Here is a 12,575-nt window from a genome sequence, read left to right as displayed (position 1 = left end):
GCTGCTCATGTGGTTTAAAAAAAAAAAAAAAACGACTCTCACAATTTCTATACCAAGAAAGTTCTCAGTGCATATGGCAGTTTCTGATACACAGTCAGAAACTGGTAGTCAAAATGTTTGTGCTTTACAAATCCTGAAAACTATATGATGAATAAGAAACCCTGTCCTATTGTTTTTTCAATATTCTAATTCCTCTTAGACCATAATGGTTAAATATGAGTATTAGAATTGCAACATTCAGTATCCCAGAGTTGAAACTTAAGAGTAAATAATTTCTAAATTAATTTACCCTTCTGTTTTTTTTTTTTTTGGAGAAAGCTTAGAGCAAACTGAAGGTCCTTATAGCAATGTCTTGGTTTAGGAGGCTATATAGTTTCTTGAAAGCCAATTTCAAAAAACAAAACAGAAGACAGCCTGTACTAAGACCTCTTAACCTAAGAAAAGGAGCCTTAGAACAGGAAACGAGAGATTAAACAATAATGTCAGGTAAATCATTTCCTAGACTTCCGGTGATTCTTGGCAGCAAAAGGTTGTGCTTTTGGAAAAAAAAAAAATCAGCCATAAAGTGACTAATTAATCAAGTGACTTATTACAAGTAAGAAAACCCAATATTTGTCAAGATGGGCTTTTAGCAGCTTGCTGTGTGCTTGTGTCCAAAAGATAACTGCAAACACTGACTTTTTTGCCATACTGCATCTTTTCTCAGTGTAAAATTTAACAATTTTCTGGATAATTTGATTAAATAAATACAACAGGGCCTCTCAAGTTGGCCTGCTTGTGCTTGAATTATTAGGCCAATACAGGATGAAATTTCATGATACCCAGTGCCTGAACCAAAACAAGTTATGTTTTCCATGTCTTTTCTAACATAAGGAACTTGGTATCATGGTGATAAACTTAAGAGTCTGAAACCAAAGAGACTAGAAAAAACAGAGCCATGATCTGCTAAGCCAAGAAAACATTTTTGCCTCAATTATAAGCACTGATCTGTGTATACTGCATGCCTGACACACAGAGGACAGTCAATAAGTATTTGTTGACATGAACTCATTTCTCTGGTCTTGAATTAGCCTTATGACATTCATTCTTAATATTGTATATAAAGAAAAAGTCTAATGGTTCATCTTTTAGGGAAGTCTCCTGAATGAATAAGTTAAGACTTTTTTTTTTAAACCTGCAAAACAAAGGTTAGTCAAATCAGTAAAACAACAGGAGCCAAAAATGAGCCCTCATATGATTAATACTATTAAGTGAGTCAGGTGCTCAGCTATTTCTCTCCTGATGGCTAGTTATCTCTGAAAATCACCAAATCGCCACTCTACTTTAAAGCAGCAACCATAAGATAATCTCATAGATAAGTGAAACAATTCCACTGAAATGCTATCCTTGACATAAAATGGTTTCTTTTTCACTTCAAAAAACAAAAGAAAAGGTAAAATAAGACAATCCAGCTCAGTTTAATTTCAAACGTTAATATATTTTCTATTTTATATTGAACATATGCATCTGTAACCCCTCATTTGCAGCAACTATCCCATCCTCATAAAAGGGGCAAAATTTGTAAGATGCCTCTTAAAATAAATATTCTTCTTTATAAAATAATAAAACTTCAAATAAATATTCTTTACACTAAACAATATGTTGAAAAAATTAGAAAATAAAGGTAGAATTTTACTGTAACTGTACAATATACATGAAGTCCAAAGGGAAATCAGAGTCTTACAATAAAGGCTTTCTGTAAGGCAAAATACAATCTAAAAACATACTGATTGATTCACATTCTTCTGAATGTACAACATATTAGTATAATATTTTGTGACTGTGCCACATAGTATGGCACAACTTGTTTTTCACAGTTGCAAATATTATTGTATATACAAAAATATAGCACATTATCTCTGGAGAAAACAATGGGGAAAAAAAAAGTCATTTGCTAATTTACAAATTTTGCAAGTACTATTCACAAACAAAAACTTTGCCTAGGAGTGTCTGTTGCTTTAGCTTATGCAACATGTAGGTTGCCAAGATCTGCATCACATACTCTGAGCTCCATTAGCTGAATTCTAACACGCGCATCAGTTAAAATGGCACATGGACAAAAAGCATTTCACTGCAAACAGCAAAGGATATCCCAACCCTCTATCAACAGTGCCAAGATTTCTAACTGTTTAGTTGGTTGCATATGTGTGTGTTAAAAAAAAAAAAAAAAAAAGGGAACAATCCTTATCACAGCAATATTCCTGATTAATGATGCTACGTTGGTTTTTCAAAGTTCCTGGGTGGGATAGTGGGAACTTTGCAGCAGACTGTGTTTGAATTTTTACAACGGCATCCAGGCCTGTTCACCCGGTCATAACACCCCTGGCACAATTTAAGGCAACCCTTGGCTGGAAGGTAACACCATAAACAAGGCAAAAAGAGGGACATGACGCCCATGGCCGACCACCGTGTACAACAGTGAGACTGGCTGCAGGAACACGGGTTGTCAGCACAGTTGTCCTCGTCATCATTAGAACAGTGATAGAAGAGGCCTTTCACACAGCACACGCAGGTCCCGTAGTCGATCACGTTTTGGGCCGAGCAAAGGCACTGCTCGTGGCAGATCCAGTCCGATGGCAGAGGCCTTGGGTAGGTGCACTCCTTACATTTGCACTTGCCGCAGTCCTCACACCTGTAGGCGTGCAGCCCCAAATCCTCCTTGCTCAGCGGCTTAAGCTCACCTGGCTGGAGCTCTGATTTGGGCTGCACCCGGATTATCCCATCAGCAACAGGCCCCGAGGAGAAGGATGATCCCAAGAGCCTCTGTTCAGAGGAAATGCTGCTGGTACTTGTCCTAGTACTGCTGCGAGACCCCGAGCTGACTGTGCTGATGGACCTGGACAGAGTGGCCCTCGCAGAAGCGTGGGCCTGTGAGTGCTGGGGCCTGGGGGGCTGGCGGTGCTCAGGCAGACCGTGGAGCCTCTCGTGTTTGTGCTGAGCGGAGGGGCGAGGTGCAGGCTTGAGCCCAGGTCTGGGGACCACAGTAGGTCCCTCTGTGTACTCATTGGTGTTTCGGATGGCTCTGATCTGATCCAGAGACAGCACGTGTACCTGCTGGGCGAGGGCGTCTCTGGGGTCGGGCTCCCCACGCTGCCTGCCACCGTCACGGGGTGCCTGCAGCAAGGGCTGCGATCCGCTGCCACTCTGAGCTCTGGCCTCCATCAGGTCTTGGAAGTGTGCTCACCCCAGCAGGCTTAGAACACATCTGAATTCCTGCAGAAACCAAGAGGAAGGAGACGGTTTACACTCCAGGATACTTCCCACTCTCCACCCCCTTGAGTTAACTCTTCACTCCCCACTTCCCCTAGAGAAACAGGCTTTGAAGCGGAGTTGCTGTGGAGGGTATTCGGACAGCCATCGGATCCACGCCTGTACCAAAAAATAAAAATTACGGCTGTGTATCAACAATTCTTTAATCCTGTGATGTGTGGTGACACCAAGCTGATCTTTGTTTCAATCGCGTAAGTAACAATTCCTTACTCAAATAAGCATAAAATCTGCAAGGTTCAGGTTCCATGTAAAACACTGTGGGAAAGTAGTGTTGGAATATAACATTGATACTGACATTTTCAAAAGTTGAATACCTTTTCAGATTCTGAAACAGGTTTAAACTTATCATGGTCACTTTTGCCTTAAACATCAATAAATACAGCCTAGAAATTTTTGGTTCTTACTTTAAGTCTGCCTTTACATCAAATACCTTGAACTATTCTGTAACTTTATAAAACCCCATAGGATGAATCTGACATGCAAAAAAGTAAATATCCCCCCCCCCCAGGAATAGTTATACATTTTATACAACAATCATGCATTATCATTAACTACACAGTAGCACAAAGTTATAGAATTAAAAACACACCAACTCAAATCCTGTCAGGTGCCAGGACTACAATAAAGCAAACTTACACCAGGAGCAACAAAAAGACAGGAACTTATTTTCAACTTCCCAACAACTTGAGAATCACATATTGTACAACCCAAGAGCCTAGGAGAACATTTTAAATTCTGCCAAAATCTTAACTACTTTGCCCATTTCCAAAAACCTAGTAACTGAGAACATAAACTGGCGGTAACAGGAAGTGTTTTAAAAATTCAAGTGTCACATCTCAAATCTACCATCCTGACAAGTAACCACTTAAATTGCCACCTCTGTAAAATTTCAAAACTACCACCCCCTTTGCCAACCAAGTCTACAATGACTAAAAACGCGCAAAAGTGGACTTTCATCCCGTCTGGCTTTTTAGAAAAGAGACACAGGCAGGTGACACACGCCTTCCAATTCGGAAAAAGGCAGAGCTGGAGACCGGATCTCAGTTCCAACAGAGAGGCAGACGAGATCGCGCTGCTCTTTCTTTGCTTTCACTCCGTTTATCGGCTCTATCTGCGCACCGACACCGTCCCCAGCAGGTGGGACACACAGTCCGAGCCCCGAGGGACCTTTTTCCGGGAGGACTGACGCAGCCCAGAAGCCAAGCTGGCCCCCCTGCGCACAATTCCGAGACGGACAGACAGGCGGGGGGCGCGGGCGCCTCGGAAGGGGACGTGCCCTGAAACGCTAGAGCGCGCTTCCCCCTCTCTTCCTTCCCAGATAGAATCTCCCCCACCCCAGAGAACTGCCTCCCAGCTCCAAGAGGGAGCCACTCCACCCTTAGGCGGAGGTCACACCGCCCATCGCAGTACGTTCCGGCCAAGGCCCTCGAACACGGGGCACTGGTTTCCAGCCCCGACGCCGCGAGGAAGAAAGTCCTGCCTTAGACATAGAGCCGGGACTTCGAGGTCTAACCCATGCACACCGGGCGACTCCACCCTGCGCTGACCGAAGGGGCATTGCCTGCAATCTGCAAACGCCTATATATTAAAAAAATATATCTATCTATATACATGTATATATTTATTAAAATCAAATTTAAAAAATGCTTTTAAAACAAAGAACATTTTCCAGGGTCCCACGCCGGGCGTGCAAGACCCAGATCCCTAAGCTGGAAACTTTCCGCGCAGATTTGCTTGCAGTGCAAAGTAGCATCTTTGCGGGGAAGGAGGTTTACTAGAATGATTTCTGCTTATCCCTGGCCTCCTTCGCAGCACCCCTCCTTCCCCCGCTCCCTCGCCCCCGCCCCCCCCCGCCCCCCCCGCCCCCCCCCCGCCCCCCGCTTTGAAAGCGCTTTGAAACCCCCATTAAGAACAGTGTGTGATCAGACTAAGGATTAGGGGGAAAGGACTTCAGCACAAGCAAGGGTGGGGCAAACCGACACAGAAACCGCTTTGTAAAAACGCACAAGATTCCGAATTAAGAAACAGAAGCAGCAACAAAAAAGTGGATCAGCCCATCAAAGGAAAAGGGAGGAAAAAAAAACAAACCCAAGCCTCTTGTGCCACCTATTTTCAGGTAATGGAAAACGATCGCGACCGCTTGATGACCTTCTTCCTGTGCTGGGTCGGCCCAATCTTCCAAAAATAAAAAAAAGCATGACCCAAGCCGACCACGGCGAACGGAAAAAAGAGAAAGCTGCACTTCCGAACCGCAGAGACGCGGCGCCAGGCAGGGCGACGCTCCCACCCGGCTCCGTGCTCGCCTGTGTTCACACCGAGCAGAGGCGGGGGCTCCCTCCACCCAGCACCCTGTCCTTTTTTCACCCGCGAGGTCTAGCTGCCCCCGCGAGGCGAGCGACCCACGCTCCCTCGCTAACCCCGGCGCCCCTGCCTCGGGACAGCCTCTCTCAGGACGTGCCTTCCCCGGAGAGGAACAGGTTAGCAATGCGAGCGCCTGCAACGGCGACCTGGAAAACACAAAGTGTTTTCCCTCCCTCTCCCGCTCTCAGCGCCCAATTCGCGGCCGGTGCACCGCCGGGACCCGACTCGCCGCGAGCCGTCCGCCACCCCAACCCCCCAGAGCGCGGGCGCGTGGGGTCGGGGACACTGCACCCGGCGCGCACTGCAGCCCCCGCCGAGGCAGACCGAGCCCGAGGCGAGGCAGACCCGCGGGCAGCTCCCGGGTTCCCCACGGAAAACCTGCGGGGTTAGAGAAAGGGAGGCCGGAGGAGAGACGGACCCCACTCCCGGTCCGGCTGCACCTACTCCATGTTGCCCACAACGCGCCGGCCACGGAGCCAGGAGGGGAAGAGCCAGCCAAACGCGCCTCACCGTGATCGCGGCTTTGCACCAACACCTCTCCGTTGGATTCTCTTCTTCCTGCGATGTGCAAATAAATCCAGCCCCGATGCAAACTTTTTCCCCTCTTGCTTCTAAACTCTGCTTCAGTCTAACTTCCGAGCAATTGGCTGGACGAGAAAAGGAGAGGAAAATCCGGAGCCAAGTCCCCAGGCGATGAACACTCTGGAGTTCGGGGCTGGAGGCGACCCCCTTTCTAAAAGCGCACGCGGAGTATTTCCTCTTTTTTCTCAATGAACTGGAGGCCAAAGCGCCAACGGCGAGTCTCCTTTCTTGGCAGATGAGCGAATGAGAAAAGAAAACGGCCTTACAGAGAACCTAAAGCCAGATGGCCAAGTCGCGCGGCCGCGGCCGCGTCCGAGCGGAGGCGGCGCGGGGGCGCGGGGCGGCAGGGCTGCGGGCCGGGCGGGCGCGGGGGCCTGGGCGCTGCGCGCTCCGCCGGCCCCTCTCCTCCGCTCGCGCTGCGGCGCGCAGCTCTCGGCGGTGCAGACTGGGCGTTGTGGAGGCGCGGCGGCGAGGCCGAGGCGGGGGCGGTGGGTGCGAAAGAGGAGGAGAAGGAGGAGGAGGAGGAGGAGGAGGAGGAGGAGGAGGAGGGTCTGGGGCCCGGACGGGGGGGCTCGCCGTTGGCTTGCGCCCTCGCCTTTCCGGAGGAGGCAGGGAGCTCTGCGGCGGCCGCGGCAGCAGTAAATGGCGTCATGTGGATCCGAGGCGGAACAGAGCAGTTGTTGTCCCAGAGGATATATCGCATCCGGTCCCAGCTCATTGGCTCCGCGGGGCTACATTCACTCACACTCCAGCGCCCGCCAGCACTCCAAGCCGCAGGAGGCATTCAAAAGGGCAACTGCGCCGCCCCGCGCGTCCCTAGGCTGGTCCTGCCGCCCGGGCGCCGTCACGCGGGGTGCCCGCGGGGCCGGGCTGGGCACGGTGGGGTCAGTTTATCTAGTTTCAAGGAAACACTGACCTTAAGTTTTCCCCAGGGGCCATGAGGAAGAGCCTTAGCTCGGCTGGCTTAGGGAACTTTCTCCCCGCCACTAGGAAAAGGGAATGAATATTTCAAACTAATCCGGGCCCGGCAGTGTTAGCATTAAAAACAAGTTGCAGGTTTTGAGACTTTATTCGGAATCCACTGCAAGCCAACCTCTCCCCTTTTCTGTTCCCCCTCGAGGGGGCGACGGGGAGAGAAGAAGGGGGAGGGGAAGGGGAGCGGGAAGTGAGGTGGGAGGGCTATTGGTTTATTCTTTGTCTACTGGATTAACCCGATTATACACCAGGCACCAGCACAAACCGCCTCTCCCACCTCCGAGCTGCGTACGAGAGGAACGGAATGCAGATTCGAGTTTCAAGTGCCTTCCGCTCTTGCCGGGATTTGCTTTTGATTGTGTCGATGTGTAGTTTTTCGGTTTAATATTAGATTTTATTTTTAAAGGGGCAGTCAGCTACAGATGGAGGCTGTCTGAAGATCTTTCTTACTGTTTTGTTTGACGCAACAGCGGAAGGAAACTCTACAATACAGGCCTTTTTAAAATTAGTTAATTCAGTCATACACACATAAACGATTACTAAGGGCGACATCACGGGCTTCTGAAATGGGAGGGGGCACGCTGTTTCACTGCAGATGTCCTCCTCCACTTAACCAAAAGAGTCACCCTTCATTTCCGACTCTCCTTGTCACGTAGAACATTTCCCAAGAAGATCCTATTGTCCATTTTGAAGGTGGTCTGTGTTTTCCCACTTTAAAAAAATATGTATACGTATATAAAGATAGAAAATGCATACATATGCACTGCTCTAACTGCCGTTCATTTACTAAGAAACGTGCTTGCACGTGGGAGCACCGGTGGGAAATTAACACCCCTCCCAACACACTCCTAATATTGGATTTTAATGATTTACAGAATGGTTTTACTTTACAGAGAAGTACGGTCAAAACTCCCGAAGAGCACCTGCGATCTCGCCGTGCTGGGGTTAGAGTTCTTGAAACAGTGCTAGGAAAACGTGGTGCTAGATATCCCGGGTCCGGCTCCAGCCCACATCCGTTCACAGCTACCCTGGCACTCGTTGCCTTCTCCCGAGCTCTCGTCCTGGAACGTCCCCGGACCGTTCCCGGCCGCGCCGCGCTCTCGCCCTGCCTTCTCCATGTTTCTCTAGGGCTCTCTCTCCTCGCCCGAGGTTTGGACCCAGAGGTGGCAGGGGAAGTGGCATGCGTTATTTCCGGGCGCTGGCCTACGTCCCCCCACCCCTCGGGTGAGGGTGGACCGGGCTACGTCCGCCTGCTCCACGGCGTCCCCGGGCCTGAGGACACGGGGCAACTGGGCCCCCCCAGCTCTGGCCGCTCGCCCGACGCCCGAGTCCTTTGAGCCTCCGGGTGAACTCAAGCGCCGCTGCGCTCACGGCCCGTCGGGCCACCAGGGGGCGCCCGTCCGCCCGGCGCGGGGCTGAGGCTGCTTTCTTTCCCGGGACTCAAGGAAGGCAGGCGGAGGTGCCTTCCAAAATGTACCTTGGGCCGACTGGTTCACAATGAATAAAAAGACATTTATTATGTAAGTGCAACAGCAGGTGGCTTTCCCTACCCTCTTCTCGGAGATGAGGTACCAGGTGCAGAGGAACCCCGGCTTTTACCGAGGGGACGGACTTTGGGGCCAAAGCCAGGGTGTGCAAGGCTGGTGGGAACGCGCTGCCTGAATATGGCCAAGTCTCCGGCAGAACAGGTGAAAGAAACGCCTTCTCTTCGCTTCCTCAAACCCCTGCACCCTATGGCTGCTTCTTAGGAGACACTTGTGCCCAGGCTGTGCTCCCAGCGCTGCAGGAACTCTGTGAAAACACGTTGTTCTGGTTCAAAGTATAAAATGGAATTTAAATTAGAAGCCTCCGGCTGCTGAGAGCACCTTCCATTTTTACTGAATCAATAGAGAAGAATCTAGGAATTTATACTTATCTTTCATGAGCTAGAAGGAATCCCATGTAATCTAGCTCTTCCTTCTTCCCCAGCAGCCTCCTGTTTGCAAGCTGGGAAAACATTTAACCTATAACTTAAGCACAAGGTAAAAACGAGAATCTGTTGGAGTCTTTCTAATTTACTCCTTACTATTTAATTTATTATTTATTATTACTACTTTTCAGAAGTGGTGTATAAAGCACTATATTGTGCCTCCAAAGTTTACTTAGTTGTCACCCCAAAGAAGAATTATGCTTCTAGGTATGCGTGTGCATGTACACACAATGAAGTGTTTGGTGCAGCTATTGTCATGTGTCCCAAAATTGATTCTCATGTTACATGCCAAAATTATAACTGGGGTTCATTTTGGAAGATACTTAAAAATTTTGAAAGGATGTTATGTAAAACTTCACAATGAAGCCCATTTTCAAACGTGCTGTGGAGGGTTCTAGAGAGGCACCCCTGATGTTTGAACACGTGTTCCTGTCCCTGATGTTGAAAAATGCCCAATCCTTGGATACGCCTGCTACACCAGTACTCACCTCTAAGTTCTCTGGAGGGACCAGGTAACATGCCCGCTTAGTCTGAGCCATTGAACAGGACTGTGTGTTGTCATACTTTTGCGATCTCATCTCTGCCTTCATTTAATTTTCTGTATTCATTTCTTTGGATTTACTTCATTTTATAACTATAATTACCCTCAATTTGTTTTTTTCAAATGAGGCAGTGTATAAACTGACGTGAATTTTGCCTCCCCCAGTCTTTGGTAGACACTGTAGACATGCTTCTTTACCAGTAGGTCTGTTGGCCAAGTTAAGTCAGATATTTTCAAGGTTGCACGTAGTCATCTAAGCTTCTGATTTATGTCTTAGTAATGGGAGAATGTAGTTTTTTGTTTTTTTTTGTTTTATTTATTTATGTATTTATTTTTGGCTGTGTTGGGTCTTCGTTTCTGTGTTAGGGCTTTCTCTAGTTGTGGCAAGCGGGGGCCACTCTTCATCGCGGTGCGCGGGCCTCTTACTATCGCGGCCTCTCTCGTTGCGGAGCACAGGCTCCAGACGCGCAGGCTCAGTAGTTGTGGCTCACGGGCCTAGTCGCTCCGCGGCATGTGGGTCCTCCCAGACCAGGGCTCGAACCCGTGTCCCCTGCATTGGCAGGCAGACTCTCAACCGCTGCGCCACCAGGGAAGCCCCGAGAATGTAGTTTTAAACAACTCTAGTTCCAGTTTCTTTGTGAGATTGACCAAACCACTTGGGCTTACTGGGTTCAGACCCAGGTTTGATAAGCAGAGAGATATCTTGCAGTGATATGATGCGTTTTTGAGACAAAGAAGAATATTGATTATTTGGTTATTTTATTTTATTTTTTTTTAGTTTTATAACCAAGGTGACTTATATATGTATTCGTTTTTAAAGATGGCCCAGAATACAACAGCGTATACTGCTTCCATGAGTAACAATTTAGTATCCCAATTGCCTTAGTAAACAATTTATGCATGGACTCTTCTGGGAGGGACCTTCCTAAGTTAAAGAAAGGGCTTTGCAATAATGACCTTTTGATTTGACAGCCAGGACTGTAGTCATTTTACTTTTTTGAATTGCTTTGAATCTCCAAATTCTATAGCTGCTACCTTTTGGAGGGAGCTGGGAGTGGCTGCAATAGGAATTCAAAATAGAACACTTGAGTTCTTATCTACATCCCTAGGAGGACTGGGGACAGCTTATCTCTGCATCTGACCTTCTTTGGTGATGTCCTTTTATCCTTAACTAAACTGGGGAAAAGATCTGCAGTTATCCCTGGGTAAGAGAAGTGGTTTGATGAGTTGATCTTAAACTGGAGGCTCTGGTTGGTCGGGTCTTTTTTCAGAGATCTTATATTCAACCTGAATCCACCTGGTGGTTTCTACTGGTTAATCAGTCTTCCTGCTGGCTCCATGCACTTTATTACTACAATTTATGCAAAGTCAGAAGTGGACTGAATTTCTGTAACAAGGCAAAATTTCTCTGCAGTCCAACTTGATTTTTCTCATTATATTTCCAATATATTTATCCCTTGACCTTACAGTCAAGCTTCTTTCTTTGTAGGACTGATGTGTGCAGAGAAAGTCTAATCAGTGAGACCACAGCATTGTTGCTTTGCCTGTCCCCAAATAGCCCTAGGTTTATTAGTTTTATTCTGTTTGTTTTTAACATTTGATCCCTTTATTTTGGAATCTTTTTAACCCAGATGCTAAAGTGAAAATCATAAATTGAAATGAGTATTTGGATATTACTGGCCAAGCTTAGTAGCAGTAGGAAGATTTTAGCCTCTGAATAAATAGGAAGTTTGGGTTTTATACTTCCCATTATGTGGACACGTGATCAAAAGGGCATAGGAAGTTCATCCTGTTCTCTAAGGAAGATGTAGTCAAACAGATTCCACGACAGCCATTCTGATAATCCAGATGCCATAAAATCCAGGCTGCCAGCCAGCCCTGAATTAATAATCTCAGTTAACAGGTCAGGTCTAAAAATGTTCAATATGGTAAATGGAATATGGGTGCATGCAGATTCAATTTGTTCTTCCTGTCTTGTTCCTTTGGACAGGAAGTATTTTGAAGTTTCAGTGAATTGTGAATCATTTGAGAATATTGTGGTGTTATATAAACCAGCTTTTCTGTACAAACTGTGTATTGGGTGTAACTCTTCGAAAGGCTAAACTGCTCCAAGGATCTGAGGGAGTCTATGCCAGGACTGCCTTGGACTTAGTGGGCTGGAACTGAAATAGAAAGGTTCTTCACCATTTTATTCTTAAAAAAAAATCACTCTAAACGTTATCCACTCAATAAGTGCTTTCCAATAAATGAATGAAATTAATGAATGTAATTAAAATAAGTAAATATTTTTTGCCTTAATTTTCTTTCATCCTTTTTTTTATATATTTATTTATTTATTTTCGACTGTGTTGGGTCTTCGTTGTTGCATGTGGGCTTTCTCTAGTTGCAGCGAGCGGGGGCTATTCTTCGTTTTGGTGCATGGGCTTCTCACTGCGGTGGCTTCTCTTGTTGCGGAGCACAGACTAGGCATGTGGGCTTCAGTAGTTGTGTCACCGGGCTCAGTAGTTGTGGCTCATGGGCTCTAGAAAGCAGGCTCAGTAGTTGTGGTGCATGGGCTTAGTTGCTCCGTGGCATGTGGCATCTTCCTGGACCAGGGCTCGAACCTGTGTTCCCTGCATTGGCAGGCGGATTCTTAACCACTGCGCCACCAGGGAAGTCCCTTGCCTTAATTTTCTTAAAGTAAATAAAGAGTTTTTGGATTTTTTAATGGCAGAACTTGAGTCATTCCGTTAACCTGGAAATTACTACTGTGTTTTGTGTAATTATTAGGAAGTGACTGAAATAAGTTTGTTCAGACCATGATTTTTAACCCCTGAAATAGTAAATATCATAAAGTTT

The 12,575-nt window shown here is 47.0% G+C and overlaps 1 protein-coding gene and 1 long non-coding RNA gene across 2 annotated transcripts in view; one reads left to right on the top strand and one right to left on the bottom strand.

Moving 5' to 3' along the window:
* Window positions 1–2,170: 2,170 nt before the first annotated feature.
* SPRY2 (sprouty RTK signaling antagonist 2) lies at window positions 2,171–6,598 on the bottom strand. Its single transcript, XM_061171025.1, has 2 exons — window positions 6,181–6,598; window positions 2,171–3,252 (listed from the first exon to the last, which is right to left on the bottom strand). The coding sequence occupies exon 2, from the start codon at window positions 3,199–3,201 to the stop codon at window positions 2,254–2,256; it is 948 nt and encodes a 315-aa protein (XP_061027008.1). The 5' UTR covers window positions 3,202–3,252; window positions 6,181–6,598; the 3' UTR covers window positions 2,171–2,253.
* Window positions 6,599–8,813: 2,215 nt separating this feature from the next.
* The window catches only part of LOC133076572 (uncharacterized), a 108,269-nt gene continuing 104,507 nt past the window's right edge, over window positions 8,814–12,575 (top strand). The window contains exon 1 of the long non-coding RNA XR_009697556.1: window positions 8,814–8,915. This is a non-coding gene — a long non-coding RNA (uncharacterized LOC133076572). The remainder of the gene's footprint in view (window positions 8,916–12,575) is intronic.

The sequence above is a fragment of the Eubalaena glacialis genome, chromosome 16, assembly GCF_028564815.1.
Source record: "Eubalaena glacialis isolate mEubGla1 chromosome 16, mEubGla1.1.hap2.+ XY, whole genome shotgun sequence".
Lineage (NCBI taxonomy): Eukaryota > Metazoa > Chordata > Mammalia > Artiodactyla > Balaenidae > Eubalaena > Eubalaena glacialis.
Note: the sequence above shows the minus strand (reverse complement) of the source record. Positions and strands in the feature narration are given on the sequence as shown.